This window comes from Sus scrofa, chromosome 2 (genome assembly GCF_000003025.6).
Source record: "Sus scrofa isolate TJ Tabasco breed Duroc chromosome 2, Sscrofa11.1, whole genome shotgun sequence".
Taxonomy (NCBI): Eukaryota; Metazoa; Chordata; class Mammalia; order Artiodactyla; family Suidae; genus Sus; species Sus scrofa.
The window spans coordinates 140,262,581-140,283,227 of NC_010444.4; the positions used below are offsets into that span (position 1 = coordinate 140,262,581).

Genomic DNA, 20,647 nt, shown 5'->3' on the forward strand with positions numbered 1-20,647 from the left:
TTAAATGAATTATGCATGTCCTTGCACAGTAGTACCTGGCACACAGTAGGGGCTCAATAAATGAGGGTTTCTATGATTATTGTACAGCTCATCACTCCACATTGTTCCTACTGAGTGTCTTGTCTGTTTCCCTTCTCCGATGGGTGAAAGGCCCGAACACAGGACCTGAGGATTATTACCTCACGATATTCTGTCCCCAGCACAGTGTCCTGCAGAGCCGGCACTTATCAGATGCTTATGGAAAGAGCGAATGAATTAATAGACAAATATCCACAGCTCTACAGATATATTTTCCTAACTACTTGGCATAGGTGGCTGTTTCCTTAACTCACCTGGATTGAACATGAATTCAAGGACCAGCCTGTCCTTTCCTCTGGCCCCCATTATGGTCTGGAGCAGAGCAATAACACAAGCAGATGCTCAAATACTGTGACTGACTGTGGGCGCTCCTCCCTCAGCTGCTGTGGTAGATCCCAGGCAGTATCCCCAAAACGGCTAAAGCTGGGACAGGCACCAGGTCCACAGTCTTGCATAAGCCATTTTCCTTCTGGCTCCACATCAAACACACAGAGAAGCTGAGAGACTTGTTTGGGGTCACAGAGCAGTTGGTGGCAGGGTTGCTGTGTCTTATACATCACCTGGCCTGTGGTTTTGTGTCTGTAACACTCCTAGTTCTATATAAATTCACAATATGAAACAATGGGAAAAGAACAAAGTTTGAAGTCAAAATGTTTAATTATGAACCAAGAGGCTAGGGGGACTTTGGGACAGTGGGAGGAAGAAAGCAAAGACCAAATGCTCCAGCTCCTGATGCCCAAATGCTCTGCAGGATCCCTGGGCAGGGCAGGCTGTAGGTTCCCAACCCCCATTCAGAGGAGGAGACAAGGGGCCAGGTCTTTCTTCAGCTCTCCTTACCATGAGGAATGTCCTTCCAGGCTGCCTCAGAACACCCACCCCTGCCTACCCGGAGAATGCACCAGAGCATGACTGATTTGCTAGCGCCTAGGTGATCTTGGCGAGCAGGAGAAAGGAATAAGGAGAGAGCTTGGCAGAGCTGGACATCACCAGAAGCTATGGCTAAACTATGGCTAAACCATGGTCACAAAGTCCTAAGGAGGGGCAGCTTGAGTCAGAAGTGGAGGGAATGGGGAACTAAGCTAGTCAGCTTCTACTGTGGCCTCATCCGGAGTCCACTGGACGTGCGGTGTGGGGCCAGGTTGCCACGTTGTTTACTGAGCCTCCTTCCTGAGGCTGCCCTTTCCTCACCCTTTCCTGCTCACTGCAGGGCAGGCTGGGGGTGGTGAGGGAAGAGGGCCCCCAGGGAAGTCCAGCTACCAGAGGCTTGGACGCAGAACCAACATTAGTGTACAGGAGAAAAGAGAGGGCACCCAGGGCTGTGGTCTCAGAGCAGGGTTTTTGTTCTGTGGAAGAAATGGAATGGAGTCAGCGCCACTCTTTTCACCACCTCAGTCTCAGCCAAGGCCTGTCCCTCCCCGCCCAAGGGTCCATTAGAAGTCTATATAGTATTTGTGACCGCAGCAGGTCACCCCCCTTCAATTCCTTGTCTACCTTGTCTGGATTTTCCCGAGCTGGTCTGGTTAAGGTAGGAGATGGATAAAGAGGAGGCCCTACCTGGTGCTCCATCACCGAAAAGGCAGAGTCTGCCCCGCCCTGGTCCTGGGAGAAGAGCTGGCTGTGAAAACGCATCTTAGCTGCAATGGCCTCCGCTGAGAAGAGGAGGAAAGGTAGAGTGAAAGCAGGCAGATGCTGGAGGTTTCTCAGGCTCCCAAAGAAGGAAAAGCAATGTCTCAGGGACCCTGAGATAGAGTAGGATGGGGGTGGTGGGGGTAGCAGGGGAGAATGAGCTATTACCTCCTTCTGCCAGCTATTCTAAGAGTGTCCCTGGGGCCCAGACAAGTGAAAAGGCAGCCTTGGGGTCACTCAGGGAATGGGAAAAGGCAGAAAGGCCCAGGCCGGGGGGGGGGGATATGTGAGCCTGTGCTGAGGAGGGGGCTGCTGTATTGACAGGAGCTGGACGCAATTTGTGTGGACCACAGAGCTGACCCTCTCCCTCTCCCTGGGTGAAGCAAGCCCCCTTGGGGGTGGGAGCAGGTGGTGCGCACTCACCAAGGCAGGGGTTGCGAGAGAAGGACTCTTCCAGCTGTTCGCACTCCTCCTGCAGGTTGCCACTGCCTCGGCAGGTGCAGCTTAAGGCAATGCTGGCACTGACATTGCTGACAAAGTTGGGAGTCATGGCAGTCCCTGTGTGGTGGAGAGAGGATCATCAGGGCCTAAGTCAGCTCCAGCTTCAGCTCCCACCCTCTCCGACCTGTCTCAGAACCATCTGTTTGGGTTCAGTCTCCAGAACGTTTTTACCCCCCAGGGATGGCCAACCTATGGGCCTCCTACAGATACTCCCATCTCACCAATCAGCCCCATGTACGCTTGCAGACATCTGGAGTGCTCTGTTGCACAGGTCCCCAGGACGTCCATGGGATGGCAGTGGGTCTGAAAATCTGCCAGGCGTGATCTGGAAGAAGGGAAATTTTAGTTAGGTCTTCATTGATGGTCTGGACTGCAGCCTTCACCTGTCCTGCCCCTTTAGTTGACACACCCATCTTCATGCCAAATCTTCTGTCTTTCAAAGGCCTGGAGTTCCCGTCGTGGCGCAGTGGTTAATGAATCCGACTAGGAACCATGAGGTTGCGGGTTCGGTCCCTGCCCTTGCTCAGTGGGTTAACAATCCGGCGTTGCCGTGAGCTGTGGTGTAGGTTGCAGACTCGGCTCGGATCCTGCGTTGCTGTGGCTCTGGCGTAGGCTGGCAGCTACAGCTCTTATTAGACCCCTAGCCTGGGAACCTCCATATGCCGCAGGAGCGGCCCAAGAAATGGCAAAAAAAAAACAAAACCAAAAACCAAGGCCTGGCACGTGGCATCCTCCTCAGTGAAGCCTGCTCCTATCACAATTAAATATACCATCACCCCAGCCTCCATGGCTTTTATCACTGAATTTGGGCTCCACAGCCTCTAATTATGAGATCACAGGCAGCTTCTTCAACCTCAGTTCCCTTGATGGTAAACAGAAATGAAAACTGCACTACCTTTAGTATTTTTGTGAGGATGAAATAAGAACATACATGTAAAACATCATTTAACATAGTGCCTGGTATATAGTAGGTGACAGTAAATGTTAGATGTTTTATTTATTTACTTACTTACCTCCTTACTTACTTATTTTTGCTTTTTGCTTTTTAGGGCCATACCCAGGGCATGTGGAACTTCCCAGGCTAGGGGTTGAACTGGAGCTACAGCTGCTGGCCTACACCACAGCCATGGCAACTCGGGATCCGAGCCATGTCTGTGACCTACATCACAGCTCTGAGCGAGGCCAGGGATGGAACACACATTCTCATGGATACTAGTCAGATTCTTTTCCCTGAGCCATGATAGGAGCTCCTACATGTTTTCATTTTTAATACTCATCCTACAACAGATAAAGCTGGTTACCTTCAGGTGATGGAATTATGAGTATTATTTTCTATATATATTTTCTGCAGTTTTCCTCACCTTTTGCCTTGTGTTAGATTGGTGGTTTACTTCTCTGTCATCCCTACCAGGTTGCAAACTCTTTGAAGGAAGGGACAATATCTTAGTCATTTAGCCCAGCACTTGTTATGTAATAGCAATAGTAATAGCTACCGGCATAGTAATAGGCAGCAGGGCAGAGCCTTTAGGAAGGCAGCCATGCTCACCACTATACCACCAAGGCTCACACAACAGAGCCTATAGGAGCAGAGACTTCCTTCATTCCAAACATCATTAACAAACCTGAACTACTACCTAAGTGAATTTGAGCAAGTTATTTAACTTTTCTCTGCAATGGTTTCTTCATGTGTAAACTGAGGATGATGAAAAAAATAATAATAGCATCTATCTTAAGGGGTTCTTGTGAAGTTTAGATGAGTTAATACATGTTAAGTACTTAAAACAGTACTTAGCCAACAGTAAGTACTCAGAAATTGTTATTATAATGATTATTGAGAGCTGTGACTATGTAACATTTCTGGGCCTCAGAAAGGTAAAGGAGAAGGTTATAGAGAAGTAAGTGGTTGTAGAACCAGGCTGCAAAACAAGTTTGGTGTGACTTTGTCAACGAACATCACTTGAAAGGATGATAACTTCAATTTGGTAACTGTCTATGTCCTGAGAAGGCCAAGGCAAGCCAGATCAAAATTTTGCTTCAGAGGAGTTCCCTGGTGGTCCAGTGGTTAGGATTAAGTGTTTTCACCACTGCGGACACCCCCCCTTCCCCCAATTTTTTTTGTTTAAGAGTATCTATCAGGGGTTCCTGCTGTGTGTAGTAGGACTGATGGTGTCTCTGCAGTGGCAGGGACACCTATCCCCAGCCTGGAGAGTGGTTAAGGATCTGGTATTGTCGCAGCTATGGCATAAGTCACATTCCTGGCCTGGGAACTCCACATGCCAAGGTGCAGCCAAAAAAAAAAAAAAAAAAAAGAATATCAGACACTTTACACATATTCATGTCCTTTGATTTGGTAATGACACTTGCAGCAATACAAGCTTAGCAGTGATTAGGTTTGTGCACAAAATTAATGAATAAAAGTGATATTTATTGCAGCATTACTTATAGCAATAAAGCAACCTAAATTTCTAAAAATAAATGAATGAGGGCAACCACAAATGAAAACCAAACATTACAGTCACAAAAACTAACAAGAAAAGTATACCAGCATAAAATAACTGGAAATCATCCAAAAACAAAAAAAAAGGAACATAGGAGAAAAACTTTCCTTGAAAAAGACACATGCACCTGTATGTTCATTGCAGCACTATTCACAATAGCCAAGACATGGAAACAACCTAAATGTCCATCGACAGATGAATGGATTAAGATGTATATATACACAATGGAATACTACTGAGCCATAAAAAGGAACAAAATAATGCCACCTGCAGCAACATGGATGGAATTAGAGATTCTTATACTAAGTGAAGTAAGTCTGAAAGGGAAAGACAAATACCATATGATATCACTTAATCACTTATATCTGGAATCTAATATATGGCACAAATGAACCTTTCCACAGAAAAGAAACTCATGGACTTGGAAAACAGACTTGGGGTTGCCAAGGGGGAGGAAGTAGGATGGACGGAAATCTGGGGTTAATAGATGCAAACTATTGCATTTGGAATGCATAAGCAATGAGATCCTGCTATATAGCACTGGGAACTGTATCTAGTCACTTGTGATGGAGCACGATGGGGGATAATGAGAGAAAAAGAATGTGTGTGTGTGTGTGTGTGTGTGTGTGTGTGTGTGACTGGTTCACTTTGCTACAGTAGAAAATTGACAGAACACTGCAAACCAAGTATAAGAGAACAAATAAAAATCATTAAAAAATTAAAATAGAGGAATGATTAAAATATAGAGCATATATAAAATGAAATACATATAGGCACTTAAAAATATCAAGTTGTCAAAGGACAGTAAATGAAAAACTAAGCACCATCCTTTACTGAGTGCTTACTCTGCACCAGTAAGCTAACCCTCTACATAAATTATATAAGTTAACTCTCACCAGAATCCCATGAGGTCTGCATTACTATTCTAGTTTTTACAGAGGACTAAGTGGAACCGTAGGTCACCTGACAGAATTTTAGGTTAAGTGATGTATTCAGGGTCACAATGACCCAGGATTTAAATTCAGATCTCTCTGACTTGAGAGCCTGCCTTCATTTTCCATACTGCTTCCACCAATAAATGTTCGCCAGATAGCTAGAGACAAACAAAATCTTTTTTCAGACTGGAAGGAAATGTTCTCCAAAGTATGATAGATTACCTCCAGGTAACTGATTTTGAGTGGTACTTTTACACGCTTTTTCTTTTATTTTCTTTCTTTTTTTTTTTTTTTTTTTTTTTTTTGTCTTATTGCCTTTTCTAGGGCCGCTCCCACGGCATATGGAGTTTCCCAGGCTAGGGGTCTAATCGGAGCTATAGCCGCCGGCCTACACCACAGCCACAGCAACTCGGGATCCAAGCCACGTCTTCGACCTACACCACAGCTCACGGCAACGCCGGATCCTTAACCACTGAGCAAGGCCAGGGATCGAACCTGCAACTTCACCGTTCCTAGTCAGGTTCGTTAACCACTGCGCCACAACGGGAACTCCTACACGCTTTTTATTTTCTAGAGTTTTAAAACTACACATAGAAACTCTTTTCTCAAAAAGAATACATACATATATGAATTCCCTTCTGGCACAGTGAGTTGAGGATCCCATGTTGTCACTGCAGCAGCTCGGGGTTGCTGCTGTGGCAGCAGGTTTGATTCCTGGCTCAGGAACTTTCACATGTATTCTTGTGCAGCCAGGAAAAAAAAAAAAAAATACACACACGCACCCTTTTTGAGAAAATAGCTTCAGAAAGTATTAAGGGTAGCTACATGTTGAAGTCTGTCTACAGTCCCTGGAGGGGTCAGAACCATCTTGGCACAAGAAGGTGGGAGGAAGGAGTGGCGCCCACCCTACCCCCACGCCCACCTCGCCTGGCACTGGTACCTGCACAGTGGCTGGACAGGCATTGTTGACGCAGCTCCAGGCAGTTGGTGGCCTCAGAGGTAGCACGCAGCTGGGTGCAATGTGTTGCGCCGGCGCTGCCCACAGCCCTGGTCGGTGGGTGCACACGGGCAGAACAGCAAGCCCTGTGCCTGGGGCTCGGGCGCTTCTCAAAGAAGGCGCGAAGCTGCCCTTGGCAGTTGTGGCGCTGACAGCGGGACCCCCGAGCAAGCCTCCCCATAGGCCTTGGCGCAGGCCGGTCACACTTCTCATTAAATGTGCACAGTATGGCGAACTTGAGGCAGCGATCCCAATCTGGGGAAGAGGGGCACCAAGTCAGCAGTCTTCTCTGCAAACCTGCAATCCAGCCTCCCCAGGAATCCCTGCAACACTCTGATCAAGGGAGGAAAAGGAGAATTGCCCAGAATAAGTCCTTTCCCTCTACCCACCAACTATATCTGGTATTCAAGAACCTCCCCCATTCTGTTCCTTAGCTTGCCCAGGTTAAAAAACAAAACAAAAAGCAAAAATGTACATCTAACACTCATTAGAATTCAAGCAGCCAGAGAGCTCTAATAACCAAAACCCTTCCTCAACTCTGTGCTGTGAGTGAGATCTCATGGTGGAAACTGTAACCTGCAGTTTCCCCACAACATTCTGCAGTACTTTCTGAACTGTCCACAACACACACCACCAAGTTCTATTTAGGATTTCGTTTTGTATCTGTCTATTCTGCTCAGTTTTAATATCGCCCACCTGTCATTGATTAATGATGCACAAAACTCCCCATACTCTGAGCCTTGGGAAATTATGGTGATATTTCTATAACAAACATTCCAGCAGTCAGAATAATGGAGTAATGAATAGGTTATTCCCAGATTCCTTGGAACCCAGAGTTTGTCTCTATGCTTTTCTCTCAAAATCCTAATTCTATATAGAGAACTGACTGTATAACAAAGCCTCACATCTTTCTCAAAAAAAGTACGTGTGTGTATGTTCCTTTCCCATCAACACAACAGCCTCGATTTCCTCTTTGCCACACAGATGGCTCCCCACCCTAGTCACCCCTGAGGAGTAACACTCTTTCTCACCATTTTCCCTGCCCAACACTCGCCCATCCATTAGAACGGTTGAAAACAAGCAATTTCCTAGTCTTCAGGGACAAAAGCTACTTTCCTGGCTGCCTTGAATGAGAGTAAATACTCCATTTCAGCACATTTTTTCCTGGACTGCTGCACTCCGCCAAGCCCTTTGTAGAGACCGACCTCTTTTTTTTTTTTTTTTTTTTTTTTTGCTTTTGTTTTTTTTTGCTTTGAGTTTGTTATCACTGAGCCACAACAGGAATTCTGAGACCCACCTTTTGAAACAAGGGAGCTCTAACAGGCTCTCTTTGAAGAACTCCCTAACAACTATTGTTCTTGAGTTCCTGCTGTGGTGCAGTGGGTTAGAAATCTGACTGCACTGGCTTGGGTCTCTGTGGAAACAAGGTTCAATCCCCAGCCTGGCACAGTGGGTTAAAGGATCTGGCTTTGCCACAGCTACAGCTGGGATTCAATCTATGGCCCAGAAACTTCCATATGCTAAGGGTGTGGCCATAAAATTAAAAAAAACAAACCGAAAAACTATTGCTCTCTGCAGAATTGTGAGACTAGACATCCTTAGCTCAGATTCCTACTTCGATCTGCCAGTGTTCCTTTCTTTCTTTTTTTGTTTTGGCTGCCCACAGCATATGGAGTCTGGGCCAGGGATCAGATCCGAGCTGAAGCTGTGACCTACACCAGCTTGGCAATGCCAGATCCTTTACCCACTATGCTAGGCCAGGGATCGAGCTGTGTACCAACATTCCAGAGATGCTGCAGTCTGTTGTGCTTCAGTGGAACTCCTGACAGTGTTTCTTTAGTTACCTGCAGGCTAGCACTCCCTGCCCACCCCCACTCCTTTCCTCCAGCTTGTGTTCCCCACCAGCCACTGCTCCTCGAGGTTCAGCCGCCACCCATACCACCTCCCAACACACACACCTCAGCCCCAGCTTGCCTCCACACCTGGTTTGAGCATTCTGAGTTTGCTGAGATTCATTTTCCAGGGTTTTCTGGTCACTGTGTCTTCATAGGGGGAGACATCCAGCTCATAGTCACCTAGAGATAAGGTTGGGAGCATCAGAATCCTGAGAACAGGGCTGGAGGTGGGCATAGGAGGGCTGAGGCTGCTGGGTCAGACCTCAAAGCACTTAGGAGAAAAGGACAAGGTAAACTCTATCTAACTAGCTGCATGCTGGACAGAGGAGAGAAAAAAAACAGGGCCACAAAGGCATAGGTTGGGCTTGATGAATAAACTGGGTTTAATGATGAGAATAATAAAGCTATCATATGCTGAGCATGCTGTGTACTAGGCACTACGGTGTAAGTGAAAAAAATAGGTATATATGTATATATGATCTCACTGAGTCCTCCTAGAAGTCTTCAGGCAGGTAAAAAGAAATCGAGGATGAGAGAGGTTAAGTCTCTTACTCGGGCTCACATAAACTAATAAGTGGAGCTGAGATTTAAAATCTGGATTATCTGATTCCAGAGTCTCTGCCCCAGACATACTACTTATGGGCACATAAACAGGAAAGGAGACTCTGCTTGTTTCCACTTAATATTGGAGAAGGGGCAGTGGTGGACTCTGTTCTAGACCTGACCACTTAGCTATGGAGATGCATCAGGCACCAAGGAGATGGAAATGAGACCAGGTCTGGAAGTGATCCTGACAAGAAAAGCAGAGAAGGGAGAGACAACAATCTCAAAGGAAACACATCTCTTTCAGTCATCCCATGGGGCTGAGGCTCCTTAAGGGGATGTACTAAGTCTTATAAAACCACTGCATATGGGAGTTGCCTTGGGGTGAGCAAGTTAAGGGTCCAGCATTGTCACTGTAGTGGCTCAGGCTGCTGCTGTGGTGCAGATTCAGTCCTGGTCTGGGAAATTCCACATGCCTCAGGCACTGTCAAAAAAAAAAGTTTAAAAATTATGCATAGCTCATACACATGGCAGGCTCAAATAAACACTGAGTAACAACTCTTGTTTGAAGAGAGAGGTGAGCTTGTAGGATGTCACCCAACAGCCTTTATGAATGCATTTTTTTTTTTTTTGTTGCTTTTTAAGGCACACCCGCGGCACATGGAGGTTCCCAGGCTAAGGGTCTAATTGGAGTTACAGCTGCCGGCCTACACCACAGCCACAGCAATGCAGGATCCTTAACCCACTGAGTGAGGCAGGATCGAAACCTGTGTCTCATGGATACTGGTCAGGTTGTTACCTGCTGAGCATGACAGAACTCCTAAATTTTTTTATTATAGATGATTTACAATTCTGTCAATTTCTGCTGTACAGCAAAGTAAGCGTTACATATACAGCATTTTTTAATATCATTTTAGGAGGAAGGATAAGATAACAAGCAAACAGGACAGATTGATACTAGGACCTGGAGTCAAGGAAGAGAGGAGGCAGAGACTGCAGACACACAGGAATTCTAAGAGAAGTGACAATGAGTAGACTGCTGCTGCTCTTTTCCCTCTGCCATCCTGGATCTTCCAAGGAAGAAGACAGGTGGAGCAAAGACAAAGCCTTCTCACAGAAGCCCACAGCACATGTGTAACATGAACAAAAGATACATTTCTGTTGAAAGCTGGAGATGTGGGAGTTGGCTGGTTGTTACTACAGCATAACTTAGCAAGTTCTTATTAAAAATGTAACTGGTATCTAGAAAGAGAGTGCTGGAGTAACAAAAAAAGATCTCAAATATGTGGTATTGGCTTTAGGACAGGCCAGTGGGTGGTGAATAAGCTGTTCCTGGGGGCCAGGAAGGTGACAGTCCTCATTATGCAGTGGTAAAATTGTTGCCTGCAATACTTGGACTGAGGATGACGTACTGAGGGAGCTTCTGTTTTAAGGGGAAGAAGCTGAGATGCGGATTACTAGTACGTCTTGATTGCTAATGGCTGCATGTGGCAAGGTACTACAAGAAAGATATAAGCTCAGAGAATTGACCAGTCTACAAATAGGAAGAAAACAGAGAAGAAAAATTATAGAAACTCTCAGACTTGCAGGATTAAGAGATGCAACTGCTTCCTTCTCATATTCAAATGGTAAAAGATAAAATTGAAAAAGGCTCTCTCACAGAAGCCTGATAAGGGCAAGGTACTTCTAATTAGGTCTCAAAAGAGATACATGTCTTGAAAAGGGTTATAGGAAAGGCTATGGCACAAGGTGAAATGAATCAAAGATAAAAAGTAGTTATGTTTTGAGATAGTTGTACTGCTAAGAGCCCCAGCCTGAATTAAAAGATTCTGACTATTGAGACTTAAGATGCTCCAACATCCCTCAGGTAGAAGCAAGCTGAGAATGGTACTCAGTTCCTAAAGAGGCTGTGGTCTCCAATGCCCTTTTCACATGTAGCCAAAGAAAATGGAATAGGAAGGACAACCAAGGGTCTGGGAAGCTCCTAGGCTTGCTCCTCAATGAGCAAAAGCAGGGCCTTATGAAAGAGTAATCCCTGGAGGTTCCTGCTATGGCTCAGTGGGTTAGAACCTGACATAGTCTCCGTGAAGATGCAGGTTTGCTCTCTGGCCTCACTCAGTGGGTTAAAGATAAAGATCCAGTGTTGCAGCTAACTGTGCATAGCTGCAGATGAAGCTTGATCTGGTTTGCTGTGCATAGGCCTGTAGCTGCAGCTCCAATTCAACCCTTAACCCAAGGAATTCCATATGCCCAGGCGCAGCCATAAAAAGAAACAAAAAAGAGAGCAATCCTTACTTCAGGGAAGATGGCCCTTGCAACATTTGTGCAGGACTTCAGAATTACTACAAATCAATGTCTGCCTGTGTGCCTCCAGTTACTACCTACATGCTTTTTTTTTTTTTTTTTTTTTTGAGCCACACCTGCAGCATATGGAAGTTCCAGGCTAGGGGTCAACTGGAACTGTAGCCACTGGCCTACACCACAGCCATGCAATGCCACATCCACAACCTAAGCTGCAGCTTGCCAGCAATGCTGGATCCTTAACCCACTGAGAGAGGCCAGGGAATGAATGCACATCCTCATGGATACTAGCAGGTTCTTAACCTGCTGAGTCAGAGTAAGAAGTCCCATTACTCCCCTTTCTAAGAGGGTTTGTTCTGCTTCTCCTGTCCCTGTTCCATACCATATATTGAAATATAGATGTGAAGCAGATGACTTTTAGCCCATAGGTTTCTAGATTAAGAGGAAACCATATCCAGACCAGATATAGAAATTAACACAAGATCCCAGACTTGGAGCCTGATGCCCTGCTGGGTAAAACTCTTAGGGCATCTCCTTAGAAAGTGGGTGGGTATGTTTATTTTGTTGTGGATGGGAGGAAATGAATGTTTTGACCAACCAGTAGACTATGGTAAATTGTTTTTTGTTTCCAATTATTTTTGCCCTCCTTGTAAGATTACACATCCTCATTTATTGCCATGTGATTTTCAGTGGCTCCTGTGGAATGAGATACTTCTTCTTCCTACTGGTGTCAGGTTTGACCATGTGATTTGCTTTATTAATGGAATGTGAGCAGAAATATTCTATGTAATACCTGAGCAGAAATTTTTAAAGCATCAAATGGTTCTTGCCATTGCTCATTTCCCTCTGCATGAGAAGAGAACATCTGAGACAGAGGCTGTACCAGATCCCAGAATAAAGAGGACACATGACACAGCCAAGATGGAATGTGAGCAAGAATTAACCTTTGTTTTACAAGACCCTGTTTTTATTGTAGCATAGTCTAATAGAAACTGACTAACACAGAAAGGGCTCTTTGGAGTCAGAGGATGCTCCTCTCCTGGGCTCATCCAGTGCCATCTTTCTCTTACCATCTTCTGTCTAGTTAATGAGTATCTTCTCTGTTAAAGGTTGGACCAGGACGCTGCCTCCCTCTCTCTCTGAACATATGGATTATGTTATATTTGCAGCCTGTTTATGGGTTAAGACCATTGCTCTCTATTTCTGCTCCATATTCTTCTGTTCCAGGAGTTCCCTATTCTGGACCTCAGCCTGGCTCAGAGGTCTTCCAAGAGGCAGCTACATGTTTCCAGGTAAGAGAGGGGGAAGTGGTGAGAAGAAAGGATAGTGCTATGAGGGCCCAGAAGGATACTGCCAGTTCCCCCCTCCACATCTTACTGATGTGAAATCCAGAGTTTCATTATCATCCCTGTCAGAATCAACCACATGGCCCATATACAATAGGATTAAAAAAACAACCTCCATGAGCCATCTTCCATAGCTTAGCCCACTCTAGGATGGGGGCCTCACCAAGGCTGCGGGCAGGGTGAACAGTCCAGTAGATGTCCAGGCAGGTAGCTTGGTTCTTCATGCGCCGGTGGCATGTGCAGCTCATCAGAGAGCTATTCCTGAGTTGCTGTGCTGCTTCCATGCAGTCCTTGGGGACTGAAGGCTCCTCTGCAGGTGATGGGATGCTTCTACTAGAGGCACAGGAACTCAGGTAGTGGTAGGTAGCATTGCAAGTGGGATGGCCTGGCACTTCCTCCTGGCCGGAGACAGCTGTTCATGAGCCGGCCTTCTGTGGGAAGGTAGTACCCTAGAAAGGGAGAGAGACCAGGTGAGTCTGAGGAGCTAAGTGGGAGAACAAAGTCATAAGGTAGGGTGAAGGGGATTCTGGATGAAATCTTTAGCACCCAAGTCTTCGGGTAGCACAAAGGCCTTTAGGATGAATGGGGAGAAAGAGGTCCAACAGGAGTGGAGAATCTGCAGCTGTCACAATCTGAACAAAAGAGATGAGGCTCAAGAAGAGTTGGAGGATTAATGAAGAAAGGCCTTTCAGCCTCCTGGGACAGGGAGGGGGACAGTGGTTTGAAGCATAGCCTGATGACCCTGCCAGCCACAGGGAAGAGGGCCCTGGGCAGGGCTATGCCATGGACAGGGCTAGCATCATAACCAGAGTTGACAATGCATGGGAATGCTAAATGACACTTAGCAACAACTCTGAGTCCTTCATTAAAAGTCACTTTAGAAAACCTTACAGGGGAGTTCCCGTCATGGCTCAGTGGTTAATGAATCCACTAGGAACCATGAGGTTACGGGTTTGATCTCTGGCCTTCATCAGTGGGTTAAGGATCTGGCATTGCCATGAGCTGTGGTGTAGGTCGCAGACATGGCTTGGATCTGGCATTGGTGTGGCTGTGATGTAGGCCTGAGGCTACAGCTCCGATTAGACCCCTAGCCTGGGAACCTCCATATGTCTTGGGTGTGGCCCTAAAAAGACAAAACAAACAAACAAAGTTTTAAAAAAAGAAAACCTTACAGTGAAAACTGGTTCAAGTGGAGGTGGGGTACTTTTACTGATTCTGTCACTCAAGGATACCAAGGTTGGTGATAGTTCAGCCACGGAGAATGGCCCTGCACAGTAGGACTTAGGGTACCTATCAAGGGGTAACAGCACACTATCATCCCCTAATTTTTCAAGGCAGAACATCTAGGAGTCGTGCTGAATTCTCTTCTTTCCTTCACATGCTGTGTTCAGTCTAACAGATGCTGTCAACTCCACTATATATCTGGAATACGGCCATTTCTCTTCACATCATCACCACCTCCTTAACTCAAGCCACCATCAACTCTCGTCTGAAGTAGTCAAGAGTCCTTCTTGGTCTCCCTGATTCCATCTTCCAAACTCATTCTCCCATACCATTCAGCCATCTTTTTTTCTCCCTGCTTTACTGAGATATAATTGACAGACAACATTGTTTAAGCTTTAGGTGTACAACATTTGATACATGTATATCTTGTAAAATGTTATCACAATAAGGTTAGTTCACATCCTACCTTTCACATAACTACCATTTTTTCTGTTGTTGCATCCATCTTTTTTATAAATTTTTTTTAGGTTGGAAGACATTTTTTATTGAGGTGAAATTCTTGTCTGGTGATCACTTTGAAATGCATGGAAACAACAAATCACTATGTCATACACCAGGAACACAGTGTTGTAGGTCAATTATATATCTAAAAACAGATAAACTAATAGGAAAAGAAAACAGATTAGCAGTTCCTAGAGGTAGAGGATGAGGAGTGGGAATTGGATGAAGGTAGTCAAAGGTACAAACTTTAATTATTTTAAAAAGAAAAGGGAAAGAAAAAATTCATGTAACATGAAATTAACCATCTTAAAGGGTACAATTAAATGACATTTAGTACATTCACAATGTTGTACAACCACCACTTCTAATTCCAATACATTTTCATCATCCCAAAAGGAAGCCCATACCCATTAAACAGTCACCCTCTATTCTTGCTTCCGCCGAAGTCCTGGCAACTACTAGTCTGCTTTCTGTCTCTACTGATTTACCTGTTCTAGATATTTCATGTAAATGGAACCATAAAATATGCACTGTTTTGTATCTAGCTTCTTACATCTAACATACTGTTTTCAAGGTTCATCCACATTGTAGCATATATCAGTTCATTCTTTTAGATAATACTTCATTGTATGGATAGGTTTTGTTCAAACATTAGCTAATGGACATTTGGGTTGTTTTCATCTTTTGGTAACTGTGAATGTTTTGTGAACATTCATGTAAAAGTATTTGCTTAAATACCTGTATTCATTTCTCTTGGGTATATACGTAGGAGTGGAATTGCCGGTCATACGGTAACTCTATGGGTAACTTGTTGATGAACCACTAAATTGTTTTCCACAGTGGCTGTACCGTTTTACATTCCTAGTAGCAATGCATGAGGGTAGTTCCAATTTCTCTCCCTACTTGCCAACTCATATTTTCTGGTTTCTGTTCTGTTTTCATAGCCATCCTTGTGGGTATGAAGTAGTAGCATTTGCATTTCCCTGATAACTAATGATACTCAGCATGTTTTCATGTGTCTGTTAGACATTTGTACATCATGTTTGATAATAAATTTAATTAAAGCATAACATGTAGAAAAATACACGAATCAAAAATATAAGGCTAGATGGAGTTTCTGTTGTGGCTTACCAGTAACAAATCTGACTAGTATCCATGAGGAGGTAAGTTCGATCCCTGGCCTGGCTCAGTGGGTTAAGGATATGGTGTTGCTGTGAGGTGTGGTGTAGGTCAAGACAAGGCTTGGAACGTACATTGCTGTGGCTGTGGTATAGGCGGGCAGCTGCAGCTCTGATTGGACCCCTAGCCTGGGAACTTCTATACGCTACAGATGAGGTCCTAAAAAGGCAAACAAACAAACAAAAAAAGTTTAGCTAGGAAGTTCCCCTGTGGTACAGCAGGTGAAGGATCCAGCGTTGCTGCAACTGCGGTGAAGGTTTGATACCTGGCCCAGGAACTTCAGAATACCGCAGGTGTGGCCACAAAAAAAAACAAAAACAAAAAAAAAAAAAACAAACCAGCTCAATGAATTTCAAATTATATACACTTGTGTAACCAGACCCCCAGACAAAGAACTAGAATGTTACTGGCACCCTAGAAGGCATCTGACAGTCACCATCTTCCCAAGCCTATAGAGTATCTTTTTTTTAATAGACAAGGCATAGATTTATTTAGAGAGGTACACATTCCATAGACAGAATGCAGTACACCAAGGCATAGATTTATTTAGAGAGGTACACATTCCATAGACAGAATGCAGTACACCAATATATTTTAAAATGTATATATGTATAAATTATATAAATAATTTATAATCTATATATATAGCTATACATACATATAATTTATAACCAACATATATAAATATATATATATATCTATATATTTTTTTAGGGCCTGAGCAGGGCTAGGGCTCAAACCCACATCCTCATGAATACTAGTTGGGTTTGTTAGTGCTGAGGCACAGTGGGAACTCCTAATATAATATCTTGATTTCTAATATTAGAGATAAAGTTTTGCCTGTTTTTCAACTACACAACACATGCTTTTGGTGTCTTGGCTTCTTTTGCTCATTATTATGATTCTAAAACCCACCCATACTGTTAAGTATAGTTGTAAACAATTTATTTTCATTGCTGTATAGCATTCCATTGTGTGACTATAATTCTAACACTGATAAGCATTATACAAGATCATCTCATAAATTTTAAATCGGATCATCTCATTTCTCTGCTTAAATCCCTCAAACAGCTTCCTCTGCACCTAGGTTAAGATCTAGTTTATGTACCTTGGCTTAAAAAGCCTACCTGGTTCCTTCCCACCTCTCTAACCTTACTTTCTGGCTCTCTCTTTCTGTCTCATTTCCTTCCATCTGCACTGGGCTTCTTTCCAGCTTCTACTGAACAAGACAAGCTTGTGTCCACCTAGCCTTTCTTTCTGTTTGGAATGCTCTTCCACCTGATCTTCACATGGCTGTCCCCTTTTCTGATAATTCAGTTCACAACTGAAGTGTCATCTCAGAAAGGTCATCCCAAGAGTTCCCATAGTGGGGCAACAGAAACAAATCTGACTAGGAACCATGAGGTTGTGGGTTCGATCCCTGGCTTTGCTCAGTGGGTTAAGGATCCAGCATTACCATGAGCTGTGGTGTAGGTCGTAGACACAGCTTGGATCTGGCATTTCCATGGATGTGGTGTAGGCTGGCAGCTGTAGCTCTGATTAGATCCCTAGCCTGGGAACCTCCATATGCCATGGGTGTGGCCCTAAAAAGACCAAAAAAAAAAAAAAGGTCATCCCAAACAACCAATGTAAAATAGTCCCTTGACTACTCTAACACAGTTATTCCAATTCTCTGCAATAGCACTTATCAGCACTTGACATTTTTTTTACTTCATTTTTTATCATCTCCTCAGCTAGGCCTTTTTTTTTTTTTTTTTTTTTTTTTAGTGCCATACCTACAGCATATGTAAGTTCCCAGGCTAGGGATCAAATTGGAGCGGCAGCTGCCGCCTATACCACAGCCACAGCAATGTTGGATCCTAGACTCATCTTCACCCTATGCTAAAGCTTGCAGCAATGGGATCCTTAAGCCACAGAGCAAGGCCAGGGATTGAACAGATTATTATGTTGGGTTCTTAACCCAGTGAGCCACAATGGGAACTCCTCCTCACAGATTATTATGTTGGGTTCTTAACCCAGTGAGCCACAATGGGAACTCCTCCTTAGCTAGACTTTTCATGTCTGTCTTACTACTACTCTGTTACAAGCTCCTAGAACAATGCTTGTTCTTTGTAGGCTCCTAGTAATATTTTAAAAATAACCAGATAACAGACACATTTTGCAAGCCACTCCTGTACCTTCTCTGGGTCCTTTCCCTCTATTTACAATCAAAGTGTCCCAAAATTAGGAGGGAGCCTCCAAGTTTAGTTAGTTCAAACTTCTCTTACAATCACATAACAATAAATTAGATTACTTATTAAAATGCCCATTTCTGAGCCCCAGTCCCAAATGACCAAATCAGAATCTCTGATGATAAAGCCTGGAAACCTGAATTTTCTTGACTTCACTGGTGAGTATGATACACCCTAAAGTCTGAGAAATGTTGCTCTATCTAATATGTAAAAAAAGGACAGGATCAGAAGTACTGAATTTTTCTTTTGCTTCAGGCTCCAACATGCCTCAACTGGGCAGCATTACTTTTTTAACTTAAAATTTTGATATTTTGTTCATCACGGATTTTTTGGCATTATTTTTGATTTTTTAAAAGAGGGGATTGGATTAAACCAGAGTTTCTCAGAGCAGGGGGTGGGGAAGAGAGAAGATAGAGCCCTTTTGGGGGGTATATCAGAATTTCCAAAGGGAATGTGTGGTTCAAAAAAGCACATTTGACAATTCTACATGAAAAAGATGAAAACAAAAACTTTTGAAATTTCAAAATTTATTTACAGAAGGGAGTTTCCCTTGTGGCTCAGTGAATTAAGAATTCAACTAGTATCCATGAGGATGCCAGTTCGAGCCCTGGCCTCACTCTGTGGGTTAAAGGATCTGGCATTGCCTCGAGTTGTGATGTAAGTTGCAGACATGGCTCAGATCTGGCATTACTGTGGCTGTGGTGTAGGCCAACAACTACAGCTCTGATTCAACCCCTAGCCCAGGAACTTCCATAAGCCGAGGGTACAGCCCTAAAAAAGACAAAAAAAAAAAAAAAAAATCTACAGAAGGCATGAGTTTTTGGTTTTGGTTTTTGGTTTGTTTTGTTTTGTTTTTTTTTGGCCACACCCATAGCATGTGTAAGTTCCCTGGCCAGGGAGAGATTTTTATCCTTACCAAAAAGAGGATATAGATTTAAACGGTTTGAGGAATGCTGAATGTTAAACACGTTACTTCTCCTGACTGAAAGAAACATAAGCAGGTCCAAGTCTCGCTCCTTTAAGTGGACTAAATATTGAGTTGTAACAATTTTCAAAATGAAAACTCTAATTTCTTAGCTGATAGTTCACCAAGTCAGAGTAAGAGTGGATTTAGAGGCACTGCAGCTCAATAAAAGAAGGTGGGGGTCATGCTAATTTTGATCATTAACAGGGTAGAACCTGTTCCCTAGACTGGTTAGTGTTTAATGTATACCTTTGATCCTGACATGCAAACATACTGGTTTTTTGTTTTGTTTTGTTTTGTTTCTGTTTTTTTTCTTTTTTGGCTGTCCCTCTGCTTATGGAGTTCCCAGGCCAGGGATCAGATCTGAGCCACAGCTGCAGCAACACCAGATCCCTAACCCCCTATGCTGGGCCAGGATCAAGGCTGCATCTGTGCTCCAGAGACGCCGCTGATCCCGCTGTACCACAAAGGGAACTCCCAGCCATATTGTTAGGGTCAGTGAAATTTCCTGGGCAGTCAAATCAGATCAGTGATGTCTTGCTACTCTGATTTACTGATGAAGTCAGTCTGGACAGACCAGTACTTTCCCTTCTGTATCTTTCTGTCAGCCAAGATTGCATTTCTGCAGTCCTGCCTTGTGGACTGAGGGCACGTGTAAATGTGTGGTCTCTGTCTCTAGATTCCCTCCAGTCAGGCTCTAGACAGGAGCCCCATAGTCAGACTCCATGTACCAACCCAACTTCCAAAGGCCCCGTCCAGGTTCCTGGTGGAATGGCATTGTTTTAAAACCAGACCTTGAACTAGCTATTAAAACAGGCCTTGAAACACCTATGGTGGATTTATAACAGGGCAAGGCACCATGCTGGGCAGCTTTCAGGGAAAGGCCATCTTGCCCAATAGTGAGTTTTATTCATTATAATTAAAACAGCAATGAAGTATATCCTGAAGAGGGGGTTTGTTGATGGTGAGCAACACAACCAAATAATGAGGTTGGCAAGTTCTAGGCAGCAGTTTCCAACCCTAATTTGTGACAAGTCAGTTCTAACAAAAACTTCTCTATTTTCATTGGTAACCAGTGTCCACCTCCCCTATCCTTACAGGCAGTGGACAGAAGCCCATGTGGAACAAATGGCAGTCCTGCTCCTGATTCTCCTACACCTCCTAGAGATGCAGTCCTGATAGTGGCCTGGCTGCAGGCTATTCTGAAGATGCACCTCAAAAGAGGGAAGAGGGAAAAGCGGAAGCGAAGAGATGCTTGGGTGCCCTGATCATGGCTGGCACTCAATCTAAAAGTTCAGACACTGGACGAGGCATGGAACAGAGCCCCTCCCTGGCACCCTGGGCTGCCTCCTCCAATTCCCCAGGCTTGGACAAACGCACACCCAGCACCAGGCAGCTGTGTGGTGTCTGAGCCCTCTCCGAGCATTGGTGCTGGGCCCTCCCACAGGTTCTCCTCCACTACCACTCACGCACCCCTCCCCTGGCCGCAGAGCGGGCTCCGTGGACTCACAGACGACACTCACCTGCTCTGAGCAGCAGTGGCAGCAGCAGCAGCAGGAGCGCGGGCGGCAGCTGTCGCGGGCTCGGGGGGCGCGCCATGGCCCGGTGTACACGCCGGGTGCCCGCGTCTGGGGCGCTCTGCCTGCGAAGGGCGCGGCGTTCCCCTCGCTTCCGCGCGCTGGAGCTCTGAGAGTCGGGATCCTCGGCCGGCACCTCCCACCGCCTTGGGCCGCCCCTCCTGGCGCGAACGGCGCCGACACGCTCCCACCAGGGTCCTGGGCGCCGCCCTCAAACTCAGAAGCGGACCACAGCACCTCTCCTACTGGAC

General features: G+C 44.8%; 1 protein-coding gene across 1 annotated transcript; it reads right to left on the reverse strand.

Moving 5' to 3' along the window:
- On the reverse strand, nt 717-20,647 carry GFRA3 (GDNF family receptor alpha 3). The gene is given in 13 exon segments (XM_003123953.5): nt 717-1,421; nt 1,633-1,727; nt 2,128-2,262; nt 2,427-2,530; nt 6,579-6,591; nt 6,594-6,634; nt 6,636-6,741; nt 6,744-6,890; nt 8,618-8,710; nt 12,884-13,102; nt 13,105-13,125; nt 13,128-13,169; nt 20,343-20,647. Coding segments are annotated over 13 exon segments (1,182 nt in total). The 5' UTR covers nt 20,419-20,647; the 3' UTR covers nt 717-1,331.